The 15,945-nt window shown below is 47.8% G+C and overlaps 1 protein-coding gene across 7 annotated transcripts in view; it reads left to right on the forward strand.

The window, feature by feature from the left end:
* IQCE (IQ motif containing E) overlaps positions 1 to 15,945 on the forward strand; it is a 50,394-nt gene that overhangs the window by 2,999 nt on the left and 31,450 nt on the right. For 2 of the 7 annotated variants that reach the window (XM_017517081.2, XM_017517080.2), the window contains exons 2-8: positions 3,874 to 3,921; positions 5,684 to 5,729; positions 7,644 to 7,772; positions 8,324 to 8,458; positions 9,554 to 9,624; positions 13,499 to 13,612; positions 13,733 to 13,783. In XM_017517081.2, coding sequence (XP_017372570.1) covers positions 3,874 to 3,921; positions 5,684 to 5,729; positions 7,644 to 7,772; positions 8,324 to 8,458; positions 9,554 to 9,624; positions 13,499 to 13,612; positions 13,733 to 13,783 — 594 coding nt within the window. Of the gene's footprint in view, positions 1 to 721; positions 758 to 3,873; positions 3,922 to 5,683; positions 5,730 to 7,643; positions 7,773 to 8,323; positions 8,459 to 9,553; positions 9,625 to 10,552; positions 10,629 to 10,662; positions 10,740 to 12,105; positions 12,315 to 13,498; positions 13,613 to 13,732; positions 13,784 to 15,945 lie in introns of those variants that run through there. The other 5 variants (XM_017517083.2, XM_017517082.2, XM_037734427.1 and 2 more) reach the window with 5 other exon arrangements.

Consider the following 15,945-nt stretch of genomic DNA (forward strand, 5'->3'; position numbering starts at 1 on the left):
CCTTCTCTCTTTTTTCTTGGCTAAAGGTTTGTCAGTTGATCTTTTCAAAGAACCAACTTTTGGGTTCATTCCATTTTCTGTTGTTTCTATTCCCTATTTCATTTATTCACTCTAATTTTTAATTCCTTTCTTTTACTTCGAGTTTAGTTTTCTCTTTTCTAGTTCTGAAGGTGGAAAAATCTATTGACTTGAGATTTTTCTTCTTTTTTATTTTTATTTTTAGATATCTATCTATCTATCTATCTATCTATCTATCTATCTTGAGATGGGGTTTTTCTCTTGTTGCCCAGGCTGGAGTGCAATGGTGTGATCTCGGCTCACCGCAAACCTCCACCTCCTGGGTTCAAGCAATTCTCCTGCCTCAGCCTCCCGAGTAGCTGGGATTGCAGGAATGCACCACCATGCCCGGCTGATTTTGTATTTTCCATAGAGATGGGGTTTCTCCATGTTGGTCAGGCTGGTCTTGAACTCCTGACCTCAAGTAATTCGCCTGCCTTGGCCTCCCAAAGTGCCGGGATTACAGCCGTGAGCTACCATGTCCGGCCTCTTCTTTTTTAATATAGGCATTTGTAGCTACAAATTGCCCTCTAAACACTGCTTTTGTGTTTCTGATTGCTCGTTTTTGTTTTTTAGAGACAGGACCTCACTCAGTTGTCCATGCTGGAGAGCAGTGGCAAATTCACATCTCCCTGCAGCCTCAAACTCCTGAGCTTGAGCTATCCTCCTGCCTTGGCGTCCCAAGTAGCTGGGACTACAGGTGTGTGCCACCATGCCTGGCAAATTTTTTAATTTTTTGTAAACAATGGGTCTCACTTTGTCACCCAGGCTGGTCTCAAACTTCTGGATTCAAGCAGTCTCAAGCAGTCCTCCCTCCTCACCCTCCCTCGGTGCTCAGCCTGCTTTTGTTTCTTTGGGGCTAGAGTACAGTGACGTGATCATGGCTCACTGCAGCCTCAACTTCCCAGGCCCAGGTGATTCTCCCACCTCACCCTCCTGTGTGGTTGGGACCACAGGCATGTGCCATGATGCTCAGCTAATTTTGTGTAGTGAGTGTGTGTGTGTGTGTGTGTGTGTGTGTGTGTGTATGTACAGGGTTTCTCCATGTTGCCCAAGCTGGTTTTGAACTCCTGGGCTGGGAGTCCCAAAGTGCTAGGATTACAGGCATGAGCCACCACACCCGGCCCTGCTTTTGTTTTTTAAAGTGAAAGTTTAGGTTACTGATTTGATGTGATCTTTAAAAAATATAGACATTTACAGCTGTATGTTTCCCTTTGAGCCCCACTTTAGGTACATCCCATAAATTTTGATTTTTAAAATTCACTTGCCTATTTTTAAATTTCCCTTATAATTTCTTCTTAGATATCCATTGATTGTTTAGGAATTTATTGTTTACTATCCAGGCCAGGCGCAGTGGCTCACACTTGTAGTCCTAGCACTTTGGGATGCTGAGGCGGGCGGATCACCTGAGGTCAGGAGTTCGAGACCAGCCTGGCCAACATAGTGAATGCAACTTCATTTCTACTGAAAATACAAAAATTAGCTGGGCATGGTGGCAGGTGCCTGTAATCCCAGCTACCCCGGGAGGCTGAGGCAACAGAGTGAGATTCTGTCTCAAAAACAAACAAAAAAAATCTACACATTCGTGAATTCATTTCTTTTGTTGATTACTGATTTCTATTGTTGTCAAAGAATATACTTTGAAGGATTTTTCTCTTTTAATTCACTGAGGCTTTTTTGTGGCCTATCTTCTGGTTTATGTTAATGTACACTTGAGAAGAATGTGTATTCTGCTGTTGTTCGGTGGGGTGTTCTATAAATGTCTGTTAAGTTTTTAGTGCTTGCTGATCAAGTCTCTCTAACTCCTTGTTGATCTTCTGCCTTAGCTGCTGTCTGTTAGGAGCCTGGCCCTGCCAACACCTTGATTCTAGACTTCCAGCCTCCTGAATGGAGACAGTTAATTTCGGTGTGAAGCCACCCGTTTCCTCTGTTATACAGCCACCCTGACACAGGCCGAATGAGCTTAACCTAGTGTGGAAATAAGTGGCAGCCTCAGATAGCGCTTGAAGGAGGTGGAACAAATTGGCCATTGTGTTCGTGCGTGCATGCATGTGTGTGCTGTGTATGGTTGTATTCTGCTGACTGGAGGTGTGGATCCTGGAGCTGTTGTGTGACTTCAGGTCCTGACTGTGTTTCGCCTCTTCCCTGCATCATGACCGGCAGGCTGGAGGCAGCACAGCTGGAAGGGAGTGATGAGGGGAGAGGGCAGTCGTTGTGGATGAAGTCAGTGAATTTTGTTCACTACACATAAAATTGCATTCCTTTGTTGAATTTTAGGTCATTCAAAAAGTCTTCAAGATTTTATTCACAGCAAGGAATAATGACAGATGTTTGCAAAGACAGTTGCTGCTGCTTTTCTATACAGTTTTCAGCAGGTCCCCATCTGTCCTCTACAGGCACATCCGTGTGATTCCCTGGGCAAACTGACTTGGCTTTTCTGATGCCCCACAAAACTTCTCTCTAGAATTGTCATATGCTGTTTATGCCTTAAAATGTCACCTACTTAATGATATAAAGCATGTCAGTCAGTGGCTGATTTTTTTAAGATTCTATTTATTTGCAATGCTCCCTCTTCCCTTTGCCTCTGGAAATGCAGTCCCACTGCACCTGTGACCGGGCCTGTCTGTGTTCAGGGGCACCAGATCGTTTCAGTTTCACCTTATCCTTGTTACCATGCAGCCATGTATTTCTAATACAGTTTCACACTGCCTGCAAAATTGGCGCTTCATGTACTGTTAACCTTGTAGAGAATATGTTTGCTTTTCAGAATTCAGCAGCATCCCATTATGATACAACACGGATTCAGTATACCAGCAGCAGGTGGCAGCAATGTCATCTCCTCCACCCCTCAGCTGTAGTGCTATTGGTTCATCATAGGGGCATTCGGCGCTAACTTCCAGTGCCAGCATTAGAAAGCAGCCGTACGATCTTCCTAGGGAACTTAAACTCTTTATGCTTTTTGGATTTCAATTTGAGAGAGTGAGTTAATACAGAAGCATTTTTGCTTTCAAAAAGTTTTGTTTTCTCCTTGCTTTCCCAGTGCTGACATCAGACAGTGCAAGTTTTACTTCATTCCTTGGGCCAGGACAAAGTCACTGGAATAAGAAGGGAACAACCATTATAGGACCAAATGCCTTCTCATTATTATGCATATGTTTTGTTTTTTGTTGGTTTGAGGGGTTTTTTTTTTGAGCTGGGCTCTCGCTCTGTTGCCCAGACTGGAATGCAGTGGTGTGATCGAAGCTCACTGCATCCTCGACCTCCTGGGCTCAAACAATCCTTCCATCTCAGCCTTCCAAGTAGCTGGACTACAGGTGTGTACAATCACAGCCTGGCTTATTTTTTAAATGTTAAAAAATTTTTTGTAGAGACAGCGTCTCTCCATGTTGCCCAGGCTGAGTATGCTTTTTAAAGATGACTCTGACCAGCTCTTACCGGGAGACAGTCGTAGATTTGTTGTGCTTTGATATAAAGATAAATAAGAATGAGACTATCTAAACAATGTGAAAATGAAATGCTTTCATCAATAACTTTTTTTTTTATTAATCAAGACACAATTCTGTGGGAAATAGTGTTACTAGGTTTGCAGGCATTTGCACGCCTTCTGTGTTTTGTTCCCCCCTCCCACCCATTCCTTCTGTTAAGATGGAAGGAACTGGCTGCTGCCTGGCTGGAAGTGTTCTGAGTGAACTCAGAGCTGGATTTATGGAGTTTCTGTTTCAGCAGCTGTGGATGGGCTGTTTCACTTTTGTAAATGTGACTGTTAGAAGCCCAGCAGGTGCCTTCGAGTTACAGTGTTTGCATCTCTTCTTTCAGGGAGATGACAGTCTGTCTGCAGTCACCTTTGACTCTGACTTGGAGACGGTGAGTGCTGCTGGGTGTCCACCGTGCCTCCCGGGGCTGGTTGCGCTGCCCTTGCCAACGTCACTCAGATGCGTGAAATAGGCCGCCCTCCATAATACTGTGTGATGAGATGGAATGCAAATTCTGAATGCTACTTGGTGTTTGAATAGTCTCCATCCCTTAGTTGGATTTAAATACCTGTGGTGATAACTTTATAACCTTTATCCAGAAATGAACCCTGAGCAGAGTTCACGTGAGGCTGATTGCTGGTCCCTGGCCTGCAGTTGGTTTTGCCCGATACCACCCACCCCATCCTGACACTTGAGGGGAGGAGGGGATCTCCTGCCGATGCCATCAGAAGGACCTGATGGTAGAAAGCAGGCCAGGGCAGCTGCAATCCCAAGCTGAGCCTCGGCCCGGCCTCCCAGACCAGAAGGGAGAGGGGCCGGAGCACTGTCCGATGGCCGAGTGGCACACTATGGCCCTGGACCTGGGCTTTGGGTTTGTTTGGCAAGCTGTGCTGGGTAGAAAAGGAAGCGTGCTAATTGCTCTTATCGTGTGTGAGCAAAAGCAGCTTTTCTTACTGCAGGCACAAATCTAGCCGCACTGCAGCCGGCAGCACGAACCCAGCGCTGGCAGATCTCGGTTCCACGTTTGCTCTGTGGACTCAAGGGGGAGTCTCACAGGTCCACTGTCTCCCTCCAGGGACCTCTGTCTGCAAAGTTAAGGATTTTCCCTCCATGTCACAGAGGGCAGGGGATGCTCCCCAGAGGAGGAGGGATCCAAAAACTCCTGGGGAAAATTCCCACATGCAGAACCTGGGGCTCGCTATTTCTGCTGGAGGGGAAGTGAGAAGACCTGGCCGCAATGTCTCTACCTGCTCGGTCTAGTGCGGGGTAAGAGAAAGTTAAAGTTGGAATCGTTGCAGCATCTTCCCCAGGCCATGGCAGGACAGGCTGAGTGTCCTGATCCGAAATCCAAAATGCTCCAAAAATGGAAGCTTTTTGAGCACCCTCATGAGGCCACAAGTGGAAAATTCCACACTTAAGTACTTAACACAAGCTTTGTTTCATTCACGAAGTTATTAAAAACACAATATAAAATTCCTTTTGGGCTATGTGTATAAGTAGATATGAAACATAAATGAATTTTCTGTTTAGACTTGGGTCCCATCCCCAAGATACCTCATTATATGGATGCAAATATTCCAAAATCCAGAACACTCTTGGTCCCAAGGATTTCAGATACGGGACACTCACCCCGCAGGAAACAGTGGAACCAGATCTGGACCCCGTTCTGTGTTTAGCATTGTGGTTGTCACAGGAGACCACCTTCCAGACAGGGTCTCCCTTTGCTGGGCCTTTTTCCTTAGTGGGCTTTGTAGTTGACTATCTGCAGGAATTTCCTCCCATCCCATCCACCCGAGTGGACAGGTGTGCCCTGGGGCTCCCGAGCCAGCTGAGCGGACGGTGTGGGGGGGGGGCAGATACACCATTAGTGTGGGATCCTCAGTCTGAATGTCGGGAGCCCAGGCCTGATTGTTTTCTGTGACTGGAACTTGCCCAGCCCTGAGCACTGGTGCGAGTGCATTTTTCTTGGGTCTGCGTCAGGCCCTGTGTATCCTCCTGTGCCTTGACTCTCCTTACGTCCCCGTGAGCTCATGTCTTTTCTCTGCTCTTACACGCCCCCTGACCCTTTCTGAACACGGCAGGTCTTGTGACTGAGGCCCTGGTGGGAGCTCAGCAAGCTCAGCAAGGCTTATACCGTTTCTTCTGTCTTTCAGAGAGCAAAAAGGAAAGCATTCCACAAACCTCCACCCACATCGCCAAGTAAGTATGACCGGGCCTGCCTTCCCTTTCACGCCCACACTCCCTGGTGTCCTGGGGAGAATGAAGGGTGTTTGCTTTGTACATTTAGGTAGCTGAGACCTGCCACCTCAGCCAGTTGGCCCCATTCACGCCAGAGTCTCCCCTGTTGGTGCTGGGGTCTCCGGGAACACCGTGCTCCTGGAGTCCCTGCCAGTGCCAGGGTAACGAGCGCTTCCTCCCGCCACCACCCCCCAGTCTCCCTCCTCCACAGTGCCTCTAGGCCTTTTGTTTTCTTTTTCTTACTTTCTCAAAGTGCTTACCTCTTCTGAATGCTGCCAGAATGAAAGGATTTTTGACCTGGGATTTGTTCCTGAGAGTCAAAGCTACTGATAAGGTGTAGTCGGTCCAGGACGGATGTAAAGTTCACCTTTTTTTCCGCCTTTGGATCGCCCTGGGCTTATTTTGCTACCAGCGTTCTGTTCTTCCTCACCCTCTGTGGGAGGAGGGCAGCTTTGGTTACCCTGCCCGTCCTGGGCTACCCCAAAGTCTGTGGCCTTCCCTGGCTGTGTCATCTCTAGATATGTGTCTATTTTATATATACTTATATATTTCAAACATTGAGTCATGTATATGACGCACTCAGAGAATATAAACAAACTTTCCTACTGGCCCAAGGAAAGCGTAATTAGAAAGGTAAATTCCTGCAACGAAAAGAATGCATGTTATATGTTACAAATCAATATCAACACTAGAAGGACATCATCTAGCAATTTGAATATTTAATGTCCTTTCTCTCCTTCCATGGAGAACATTGAGAACTGATACAAAGTAAAAGGCCAGGATCAGGAGCGCCTCCTGACTCACACTGGGGACCTGTTTTTCTATCTGGGTTTCTGGTGCCGTGAGTGTAGGGACCATGTCTGTCCTGCTCACATAACAACTGTGTTTTTCTGGAATGCCTGGTCAATCTACTTGTAGGTTTGCAGCTTCCACCACGTTCCGAGATTTCCACCCTCCTGGTCACTCTGTGAGGAGGACGAGGCAGGCGATGATGTTAAATTCTTTCCGAATTTGTCATTTTCCAGGCAGTATCAAACACTGGCACCTCTCCACCACCCTGTCTCTGTCCTCACTTCTTCCCTCCTGGGTCTCACTCTGTTACCCACGCTGGAGTGCAGTGGTGTGATCATGGCTCACTGTAGCCTCAACCTCCTTGGCTCAAGCAATCCTCTCACCTCAGCCCCCTCGAGTAGCTGGGCCCACAGGCGTGAGCCACCACACCCAGCTAAATTTTAGATTTTTTGTAGAGACAGGGTCTTGTTGCATTGCCCAGGCTGGTCTTGAATTCCTGGCCTCAAGCAATTCTCCTGCCTTAGCTTCCCAAGGTATTGGTATTACAGGTTTGAGCCACCATGCCTGGCCCCATTATACTATATTTCTTTATAATAAAAGTTAAAGGAGAAACGTCAGTATATATGTTAAGTAAGTATTTTTTTCTTTCTTTTTTGAGATGGAGTCTTGCTCTGTCTCCAGGCTGGAATGCAGTGGCACCATCTCAGCTCACTGCAATCCCCGCCTCCCAGTTCAGGGGATTCTCCTGCCTCGGCCTCCCTAGTAGCTGGGACAACAGACATGCACCACCAGGCCCAGCTAATGTTTTGTATTTTTAGTAGAGACGGGGTTTCACCATGTTGGGCAGGATGGTCTTGAACTCCTGACCTCTTGATCCTCCCGCCTCACCCTCCCAAAGTGCTGGGATTACAGGCGTGAGCCAACTCGCCTGGTAAGTAAGTATTTTTTCATTTTTGCCAGTGTTTGACTAGAATCACTCGCCCTTGTGGACGTTTTGTTTTCTCATTTCTGTCTTTCTGAAGCTCGTGTGTTGAGCATGTGTTGCTATCCGGCACCTCTGAATCCACGTGTTGGCTTTTCTAGAGTCGCCTTACCTCTCTAAGCCGAGAAAAGTGGCCTCCTGGAGGTCCCTGAGGACGACAGGGAGCATGCCTCTGAGCGGTCGAGCGTCCCTGACCCCGCAGAAGCTGTGGCCAGGAACTGCAAAACCAGGTATGTGGTTGCTGCACTGGAGGCCCTTCCTGCTTCAGAGAAGAGTTTGAGAAATGTCAGCGAGCAGTGGTTTGAGATGGAGTTTTTCATATTCCTTGAATTACATTGTCTTTAATGTTCTCAATGACGTTGAATATACACATCGTAGTTTTACGTCATGCATAAATGTGGTTTTGCCAAGTGATGCCTTAGCCTCCCTTGGTCTTGTGTGGCCTCTGCGTGGGCGTGGTGAGTAGGAGCCGGCTCCAACGGTCTTGCCAGAGCCAACTGTTACAGTCTTAGGAGTTTTGTGGGCTGGCTAGTGTCATGGTGACAACCTAAAATTAGACATGGTAGAAATATTTATACTGTGGAAACGGGCAAATACTGTAGTCAGGACTTCATTAATTTCTATTTGGGAGCTGGTTGTTAACCATTTACCAGCACACCACTGACAGCTGGTGTCTACTAGCGATGAAGCTTTCTTTAAGCCAGGAAAGTTGATTAGAAACAAAACTTCCCACTGCATGTGCTTGTACCTGTCCTATTAAACCCATGCACATTCAAACCAGGAAGTCTGACACCAGCCCTGAACTCACAGCTCACCTGGGAGCATGCGTGGACCAGCGCCCCCAGCGGCACTTCTGACTATCTGACAGACGCCTTAAGAGTGAAGAGGCCACATCTCAGGCGCTCTGCCAGCCACGGTGAGCATGCCAATAGTGGCGAGGCCGAGGCTAAGGCAGAGCGAAAAGAAAGCACAGTCTCTGGCCTGGAGGTGTCCTTTGTCAGAGTGGGATTTCTGGCTTTGTATGTGAGCTCCGTCAGTGGGAGGTTTTGGGAGGTCAAGGGAACAGTGACTCACAAAAGCCCGTCTGCCCCAGAAGGTGGCTTTCCTCGTGGGTGCAGGGACGTCTTGCCAGGTGTTATTTGTGCCTCCCTCCCTAAACATAGAGGCTTACTTAAATTTATTCATTGAATAAATGATAGTAGGAACAAATAATAATAAATAAATAATGATAAAAAGTCCAAATTGCACTGAAGAGAGTCAGCTTGTTTCTGTGTTTATGTTCCTGTCTAGCCCCCTTTTTTTTTTTTTTTTTTTTTTTGTGTGTGTACAGACAGGGTCTCGCTATGTTGCCCAGGCTGGTCTCAAACTCCTGGACTCAAGTGATCCCCCCATCTTGGCCTCCCAAAGTCCTGGGATTATAGGTGTGAGCCACCATGCCTGGCCTCTCTCTTTATCCACGTTTCCCACTTATCCTCCTTAAGGAAGAACAGCTTCCAGGGAGTATTGAAAACCTCCTCACTATACCCCACGAATTGATTACCTTCTTGCTTTTACTGGTTAGGAGTTATCTTTTAGGCTTACATTTAGATATTTAATATACTAGGTATCATTAAAACCAAAATAAGCCTGACTTTACATTGGAATGGGTGTTGAGATACTATGTGCATTTTTTGTGTTTGGCATTTGTTTTGCTATTAAATCTGAACATGTCCCTCCGCCTTCTGTGAGTCCCTTCTTTCATCCTTTTACTGTCCTTAAACTTGGTCTTTGCATCTTCATTTATTCACTTTTTGCTTTGTCTTTCTATAGAGAAAGAAAACCATTTTTGGTTTTCTTGCTTTTTGGGAAAGTATCATGATCAGGCTAACAAACATGGAATTATTTTTGCTTTTTTATTTTCTTCTTTTTTAAAAGGAAATGTTATTAACTTCCAGTTTTTCCTTAAAGTATAACCAAGAATTCTTTCTACTTTTTAGATAGTCTTTTAAAAGATTTCTCTGTTTTTCTGTAGGTCATGTCCCTGGGACTCCTGTCTACAGAGAGAAAGAAGATATGTATGATGAGATTATCGAGTTAAAGAAGGTAGCATTTCGGTTTGTTCTCTATTGATTTGAAACAGTGAAAGCCTCCTGTGACAATCGATTGGGACATCAGTGCCTGTGCTGGGAGGTGCCCACGTGGGATGCGCGGGAGCATTAGGATCGAACCTGAGTCTTAGCCATGGCGTAGTGCCCTAGGAGCTGGGTGTTCCTGGTTGAAGGCTGTAGCACCAGCACGTAAAAGGCAGCAGAGCTCAAGTTCTCCATGTGCTCTGCTTCTCCAGCCTAATGGGGAAGACTGGATGAGGACTAGATTCACGTCCCATTGCGTCCTGAGATTGGGTGCTGTGATAGGGTCACTGATATAGTTATCAGTAACCTTCCAGGCATGTCATGTTTTCATGTTATCAAGACAGCTCACGTGTCCTATCTCAGTTGCCCTCTACAGGAGCTCTGTGGATAGGCAGGGCCACGTGTCACAACCACCATCTGCTGATGAACTTGAGACTCAGAGACATTAGTGGTCTGTCCAAGCTTAACCAGTAGCAGAACCAAGATTCAAGGTCACCTGCCTCCCAAGGCCAACACTCTGTATTACTCCATGGCCCCTCCCATTCATGAAAGCATGAACTGCATTGAGCTATACCATCACTGTCACTGCCACCAGCACCATTACCATCACCCTGACTTTCAATATCTGTAAATGTCTGCCCCCAGAGAAGTTATTTGCATTCATTTCCTTCCATAATTTTGGTCTGTTTACAGACCTACTGTCTCTACCAGTTGATGTGTGTCCGAAGCACTGCGTTCAGTTGGGGCACCAGAGGGCAATAGGGTATTGGCAGTCTCACCCCAGAGCATGGGGTATCTGGAAGGGAGTCTGGAAGCCATTTCCCCTGGGGATCCGGGAAGAAACTGGGGAACCTGGTATAGGCCACTGTACAAAAGACAGCGCCTTCTCTGTTGGCCAGAGAGAACACTCAGACTTGAGGCTATGTGAGGGCACTCTAACCATGAGAGCTGTCTGACAGCAGCAGTGCTCCCTGAGTAAGTGTACACCCTGGCCTTCGAGATGTTGAGCAAGGTGACAGCTACGTGTCAGGAGTATTACAGAGGGGACCCTCATTCCGGGCGGAAGTCAGCACTGAATTAACTCAGGTGTGGATTGAGGGGATTATCTCGTTTGGGTTTTCTCAGCGTCTTGAATCTGTAGGTTTGTCTTTGTCAAATCTGGGACATTTTCAGCCATCCAATCTTGAGATGTTTTTTTCAGCCTCGCCCTCTTCGATGCCAGTTGCTCAGGTCCCTGCTCTGTGTTCAGTGTTTCCTCATCTCCCCTTGTGAAGATTGGATAACTTCATGGTTCTGATCTCGAGCTCACAGTTGCTTTCTGTTGGCCTCTGCATCCTGCAGTTGAGCCTGTTGCTGGGTGCAACCTGACCGTCCTTACTGTCTCTGTTCATTTCTGAAATCTCTGTGCGGCTCCTTCTGTCTGGGTCTTCACTGTGATGCCCGCCCTGACCCTTCCTTGTTTCAAGCGTGCCTGTCATCGGTCACTGGAGCATCTTTGTGGCAGCTGCTGTAAGTCTGTGGGGGATTCTAATGTCCGGCCATCTCAGTGTTGGTGCTGTGGCTTGTTTTTCCTCATTCAGGTTGAGCTATTTATTCTTGGTGCTTAGAATCACAAGTGATTTCCCTTGAAACCAGGATGCTCTGAGGGTTTCGTCTCGAGACTCTAGCTCTTGCTCAATCCTGTGCTGTGGCAGGCCTCCTGCCACACTGCCCTGTGGGTGAGGGGGGCACTGCTGCGTTACTACCCGCCGGGGTGGAAGTCTAGCTCCTACTCAGCCATCATCAACACCTGCTCGGGGGTGAGGGGTGCTCCTCATTCCTGCTGGGCTGGGTGGGAGTTCCGGCCGCTCACTCAGCCTTTGCTGATGCCGCCCGAGCTGGGAGGGAAGGGCCGCCTTGCACAACTCCCACTCAGCATTTGCTGATGCAGGAGTGGCCTTGTTGCTGCCAGGCGATGATGATCCCGACTGTCCACGGTCTCCTCTGGAGCCCTGCCAATGCAGGAGGGGAGGGTCCCTGGTACAGCCGGGCAGCGGTGAGCCTGTGCTGCGGGGAGGCCTGCGGCGTTTTCTATGGGCAGCCTGGGGGAGAGCGGTTCCTGGCTCAGTTTCTGTGTTGGTGTGTTCTTTTCCCTGTCCTCTGGATGGAGAGAAGAGGCTTTGCTTGGGCTTTTGTTGTCTGTGCCCATTGGCTTTTTTAGGCTGTTGGCTTCTCCAGCATCCAGCCCAGACGAGGCAGGCAGAAAATGAAGGAGCTCCCTGCTGTATCAATCGTTGGCCCCCAGCTTCCGGCCCGTCTGCCTCCTTCTCCACCTTTCCGGTCTTATGTTGTATGACACACGGAGTGCAGCGTGTTTAGTGGCACTGACAGGAGGAATTGGGAGGAGTGAATCTACTTCATGCTCCTGGAGGTGGCAGTCCCGTTACCAGAGCGCCAGTCTTTGTCAATGGCTGGGCCTTCACTAATTTACTCGACGAGCACTCGAGTGCTGGCTGCCATTATGCCTCTTGAATCTATGGGTTTGTCTGCAGCGATCCTGGAGTCTTACCAGTTGTGGACGTGGCTGAAGTGCTGAGCCACCCCATGGGGCGTGCTGTCAGATTGCCTTTTGCTCAGAAGTCCAGTCTCTGGAGCACCAGAGTCTTTTGCAAGGAGAAGGCGGTTTGTGAGGATGACTGGTGGTTAGATGCAGGCTGAGGCTGGGAGCCAGTGAGCTGCGTGCGGCACAGCCCAGCCTAGGCGCTATTTCTTTTCTGGATTTTATCTACCACCAAAGTCCAAAATAATAGGAAGAACATAATTTCAAAGTACAGTGCTGGGATTACAGGCATGAGCCGCCACGCCCAGCCCCAACTACAGTCTTTTTTGTCCCCCTCAGGTCACCACAAATTGGTAAAGAATTTGTCCACAGATNGTTTTACCATGTAGGCCAGGCTGGTCTCCAACTCCTGACCTCAAGTCATCTGCCTGCCTCAGCCTCCCAAAGTGCTAGGATTACAGGCATGAGCCGCCACGCCCAGCCCCAACTACAGTCTTTTTTGTCCCCCTCAGGTCACCACAAATTGGTAAAGAATTTGTCCACAGATAAAGATTGGGAAGCACTGCCTTCCACCTGAGCCGTAGTTGAGGATAAGCATTTGAAGTGCATATTAGCCTTGGATGAGTTTTATTGATTAAAATACGACCATGGTGGACGTTCTCGTATGGACCTGGGAGAGAGCGTGTGGTGTGACCCATCCAGCCCTGGGGTTGGTGCTATTTGTTTGCTGGTGCATTCTGTGGGACGGGGTTTCTCGGCACGGGTGCTCTTGGTATCTTGGATGGGAGAGTTCTTCTCTGAAGGGGGTTTCCTGCCTATCCAGCCTCCCCTGTCCTCACCCACTAAATGCCTGTCGTGCCTTCTAGTGCCCTCATGTGACATCCAGATCTCCCCCCAGCCACCACACATAGCACCCTGAGTGGGAGCCAGGCAGCTTTCCAAGTCCCCCAGCTCAGTGTTTCCCTGGGCCTGTGCATCGTTTATGCGGCGTGTGTGCAGCAACATGTGTGCATGGCTGTGTGCACGGTGGCAGTGTGTGCATGGCTCTGCACATGGCTGTGTGCACAATAGCGTGTGCATGGCTATGTGTGCAGTGGCGTGTGTGTGGGTGTGTGCATGGTGGAGGCGTGTGTATGGTTGTGTGCATAGGTGTGTGCACAGTGGCAGCGTGTGCATGGCTGTGTACACAACGGCATGGGCATGGCTGTGTACATGGCGGCGTGTACATGGCTGTGTGCGTCGTGGCATGTGTGTGATGTGTGCACAGCGGCATGTGCATGGCTGTTCATGGCCTTCTTTTCTTCAGACATTGCACGTGCAGAAAAGTGACGTGGACCTGATGAGAACAAAGCTCCGGCGCCTGGAAGAGGAAAACTGCAGGAAGGACCGGCAGATAGAGCAGCTCCTGGATCCCAGCCGAGTAAGCTCCTGGTGCTTCACTGGTGGGGGGGGGGGCCCTGTTGCCTTGGGACATCTGCCAGCCAGTCCTGCTGGGGGCCACACTGAAGGCCGTCTTCATGTCTCAATCTGCTTACCACAGGGCACAGATTTTGTTCGGACTCTGGCAGAGAAAAGGCCCGATGCCAGTTGGGTGAGTATGGTCTCCATAAGATGAAACCTTTCCCCAGATGCTAGTTACCACGGACAGCCACAGTGGAGATGCCTTTCCCTGCAGCACCCATGGTGGAGAGTAGCAGGCAGGGGAGGAGGCTGTGGGTCCTGAAACCCTTCTCCGCTGACACCTGGCGACACCACGGGGAGGGGGCCAGGAGGCTCACCACAGAGGCTAAGCAAGACACTATAGGAAAGACCAGTCACAATGGGCGACTTCCCCCTTCACACCTAAGAAAATACATTATGCTTAACAAGTGCTTCCAGCACCTTTCGAGGCCAAGGCAGGAAGATCACTTGAGGTCAAGAGTTCAAGAGCAGCCTGCCCAACATGGTAAAACCCCATCTCTACTGAAAATACAAAAAAAAAAAAAAAAAAAAAAATAGCTGGGTGTGGCAGTGCACTCCTGCAATCCCAGTTACTTGGGAGGCTAAGGCAGGAGAATCGCTTGAACCTGGATGGTGGAGGTTGCAGTGAGCTGAGATCACGCCACTGTACTCTAGCCTAGACAACCAAAAAAAAACAAAAAACAAGTGCTGCAGATGTAAAACGGGGAACCAGGGCAGCAATAAAGTCCTTCAGATAGATCCAGATCCCCTCCGATACTGTGTAACAATATGTAAAAAGTTGAGTGAAATGGAAGGAGGGAAGATGGAGCCATTACATGGGTAATGGTGTGGTAATAAACTGTAGTGCCTGGGGAAAGATATATCACAATAAACTTCCTAGGAGTCAAGGAAGTACTTTTTTAAAGTGGGAAATGCTGGAAGAAAACTGGGAGGGATATAATTTTGAGATTATTTAACATAAAGTATAAAATAATAATGATGTGATTAATGGATTCAACAATATAAAATTAAAAGTTACATAATAAAAACCCATGGGACTAAGAGCCACCAAATCACTGTAATGGGGGAGGGGAAGAATATTATGGATCAATACAACAAAGTTTTCTGTTTAGAATATAGAAAAAACTGTAAATCTCTAAAGAAAAAAGCCATCTCCCCTGAACTATGTTGCAGATACAGAATATAGAAAGATTGTACAATTATTGCATATTTAAAGTAGATGGTTAAAGCCTGGTTCAGCACCTAGGATGGCACAAAGTAAATCCTGAACAAAGGCCTGTAACTAATGGGTACTTTTATAAAGAATGGGCTTCAATTTTTGTTGTTCTGGTGCTGTGTGTGTGTCTGTGTTTTTGTTTTTTTTGTTGTTGTTTGTTTGTTTTTTGTTTTTTTGAGACAGGGACTTACTCTGTTACCCAGGCTCGAGTGTAATGGCAGGATTATGGCTCACTGCAGCATTCAGCTTAGGCGATCCCTCGCTCAGAGGATGCTGTCACCTCAGCCTCCTGAGTAGCTGGGACTACAGACAACCGCCACCACACCTAGCTAATCTTTTTTTAGTTTTGGTAAAGATGGGAGTCTCGTGAAGTTGGTCAGACTCATGTGGTCCTTCTGCCTCGGCCTCCCAAAGTGTTGGGATTACAGGCCTGAGCCATCATGCCTGGCCAGTTTTTTAAAAATTAAGGTTGATTTAAAGTAGGAAGTCTAGATCCTAGGGTATATGCAGTATTCATTATAATATGGCAAATTGTCGTCAGAGTGGCTGTGCCCTGTGGTCTGCCATTTCTGCTTGTCATCACCTGCCTTGAAGAAACGTTTGCAGATGTGCATGAGGAGGCCTGGCCAAGGATTTCGAATGGAGGATTGATCATAATCACAAAAATGGGCTACAACTTAAGTATGTGTCAGTAGGCTACAGTGATAGATTTTGGAGCATCCCACAGATACCGTGGGATGTTTCCTGCTGTGGGAAATAGTGTGGATTCATAGGCGCCAGCAGGGACAGAGCACCAGGAGGGTGTGTTGAATGTTAATTTTTAAAAAATAATAAATTTTTTAAAAAGATGCAGAGGGATGTGCATGGCAGAGCCTCGTTTCTGTGAGAACAGACGGCCCGACTCCCTGGGCGCACACACACAGGCAGGTACAGAACCGAGTGCTGAGGGGCATGCAAGCGGAAACAGGATTTGGTTGGTCAAAGAGGAGGGTGGCCAGTTCAGAGTATCTTAGCTTCTACAACGTCTTCAGTTTTTTTGTTTTTTGTTTTTTGGTGGTGTTTTTTTTTTTTTTTTT

This window comes from Cebus imitator, unplaced genomic scaffold (genome assembly GCF_001604975.1).
Source record: "Cebus imitator isolate Cc_AM_T3 unplaced genomic scaffold, Cebus_imitator-1.0 Scaffold616, whole genome shotgun sequence".
NCBI lineage: Eukaryota > Metazoa > Chordata > Mammalia > Primates > Cebidae > Cebus > Cebus imitator.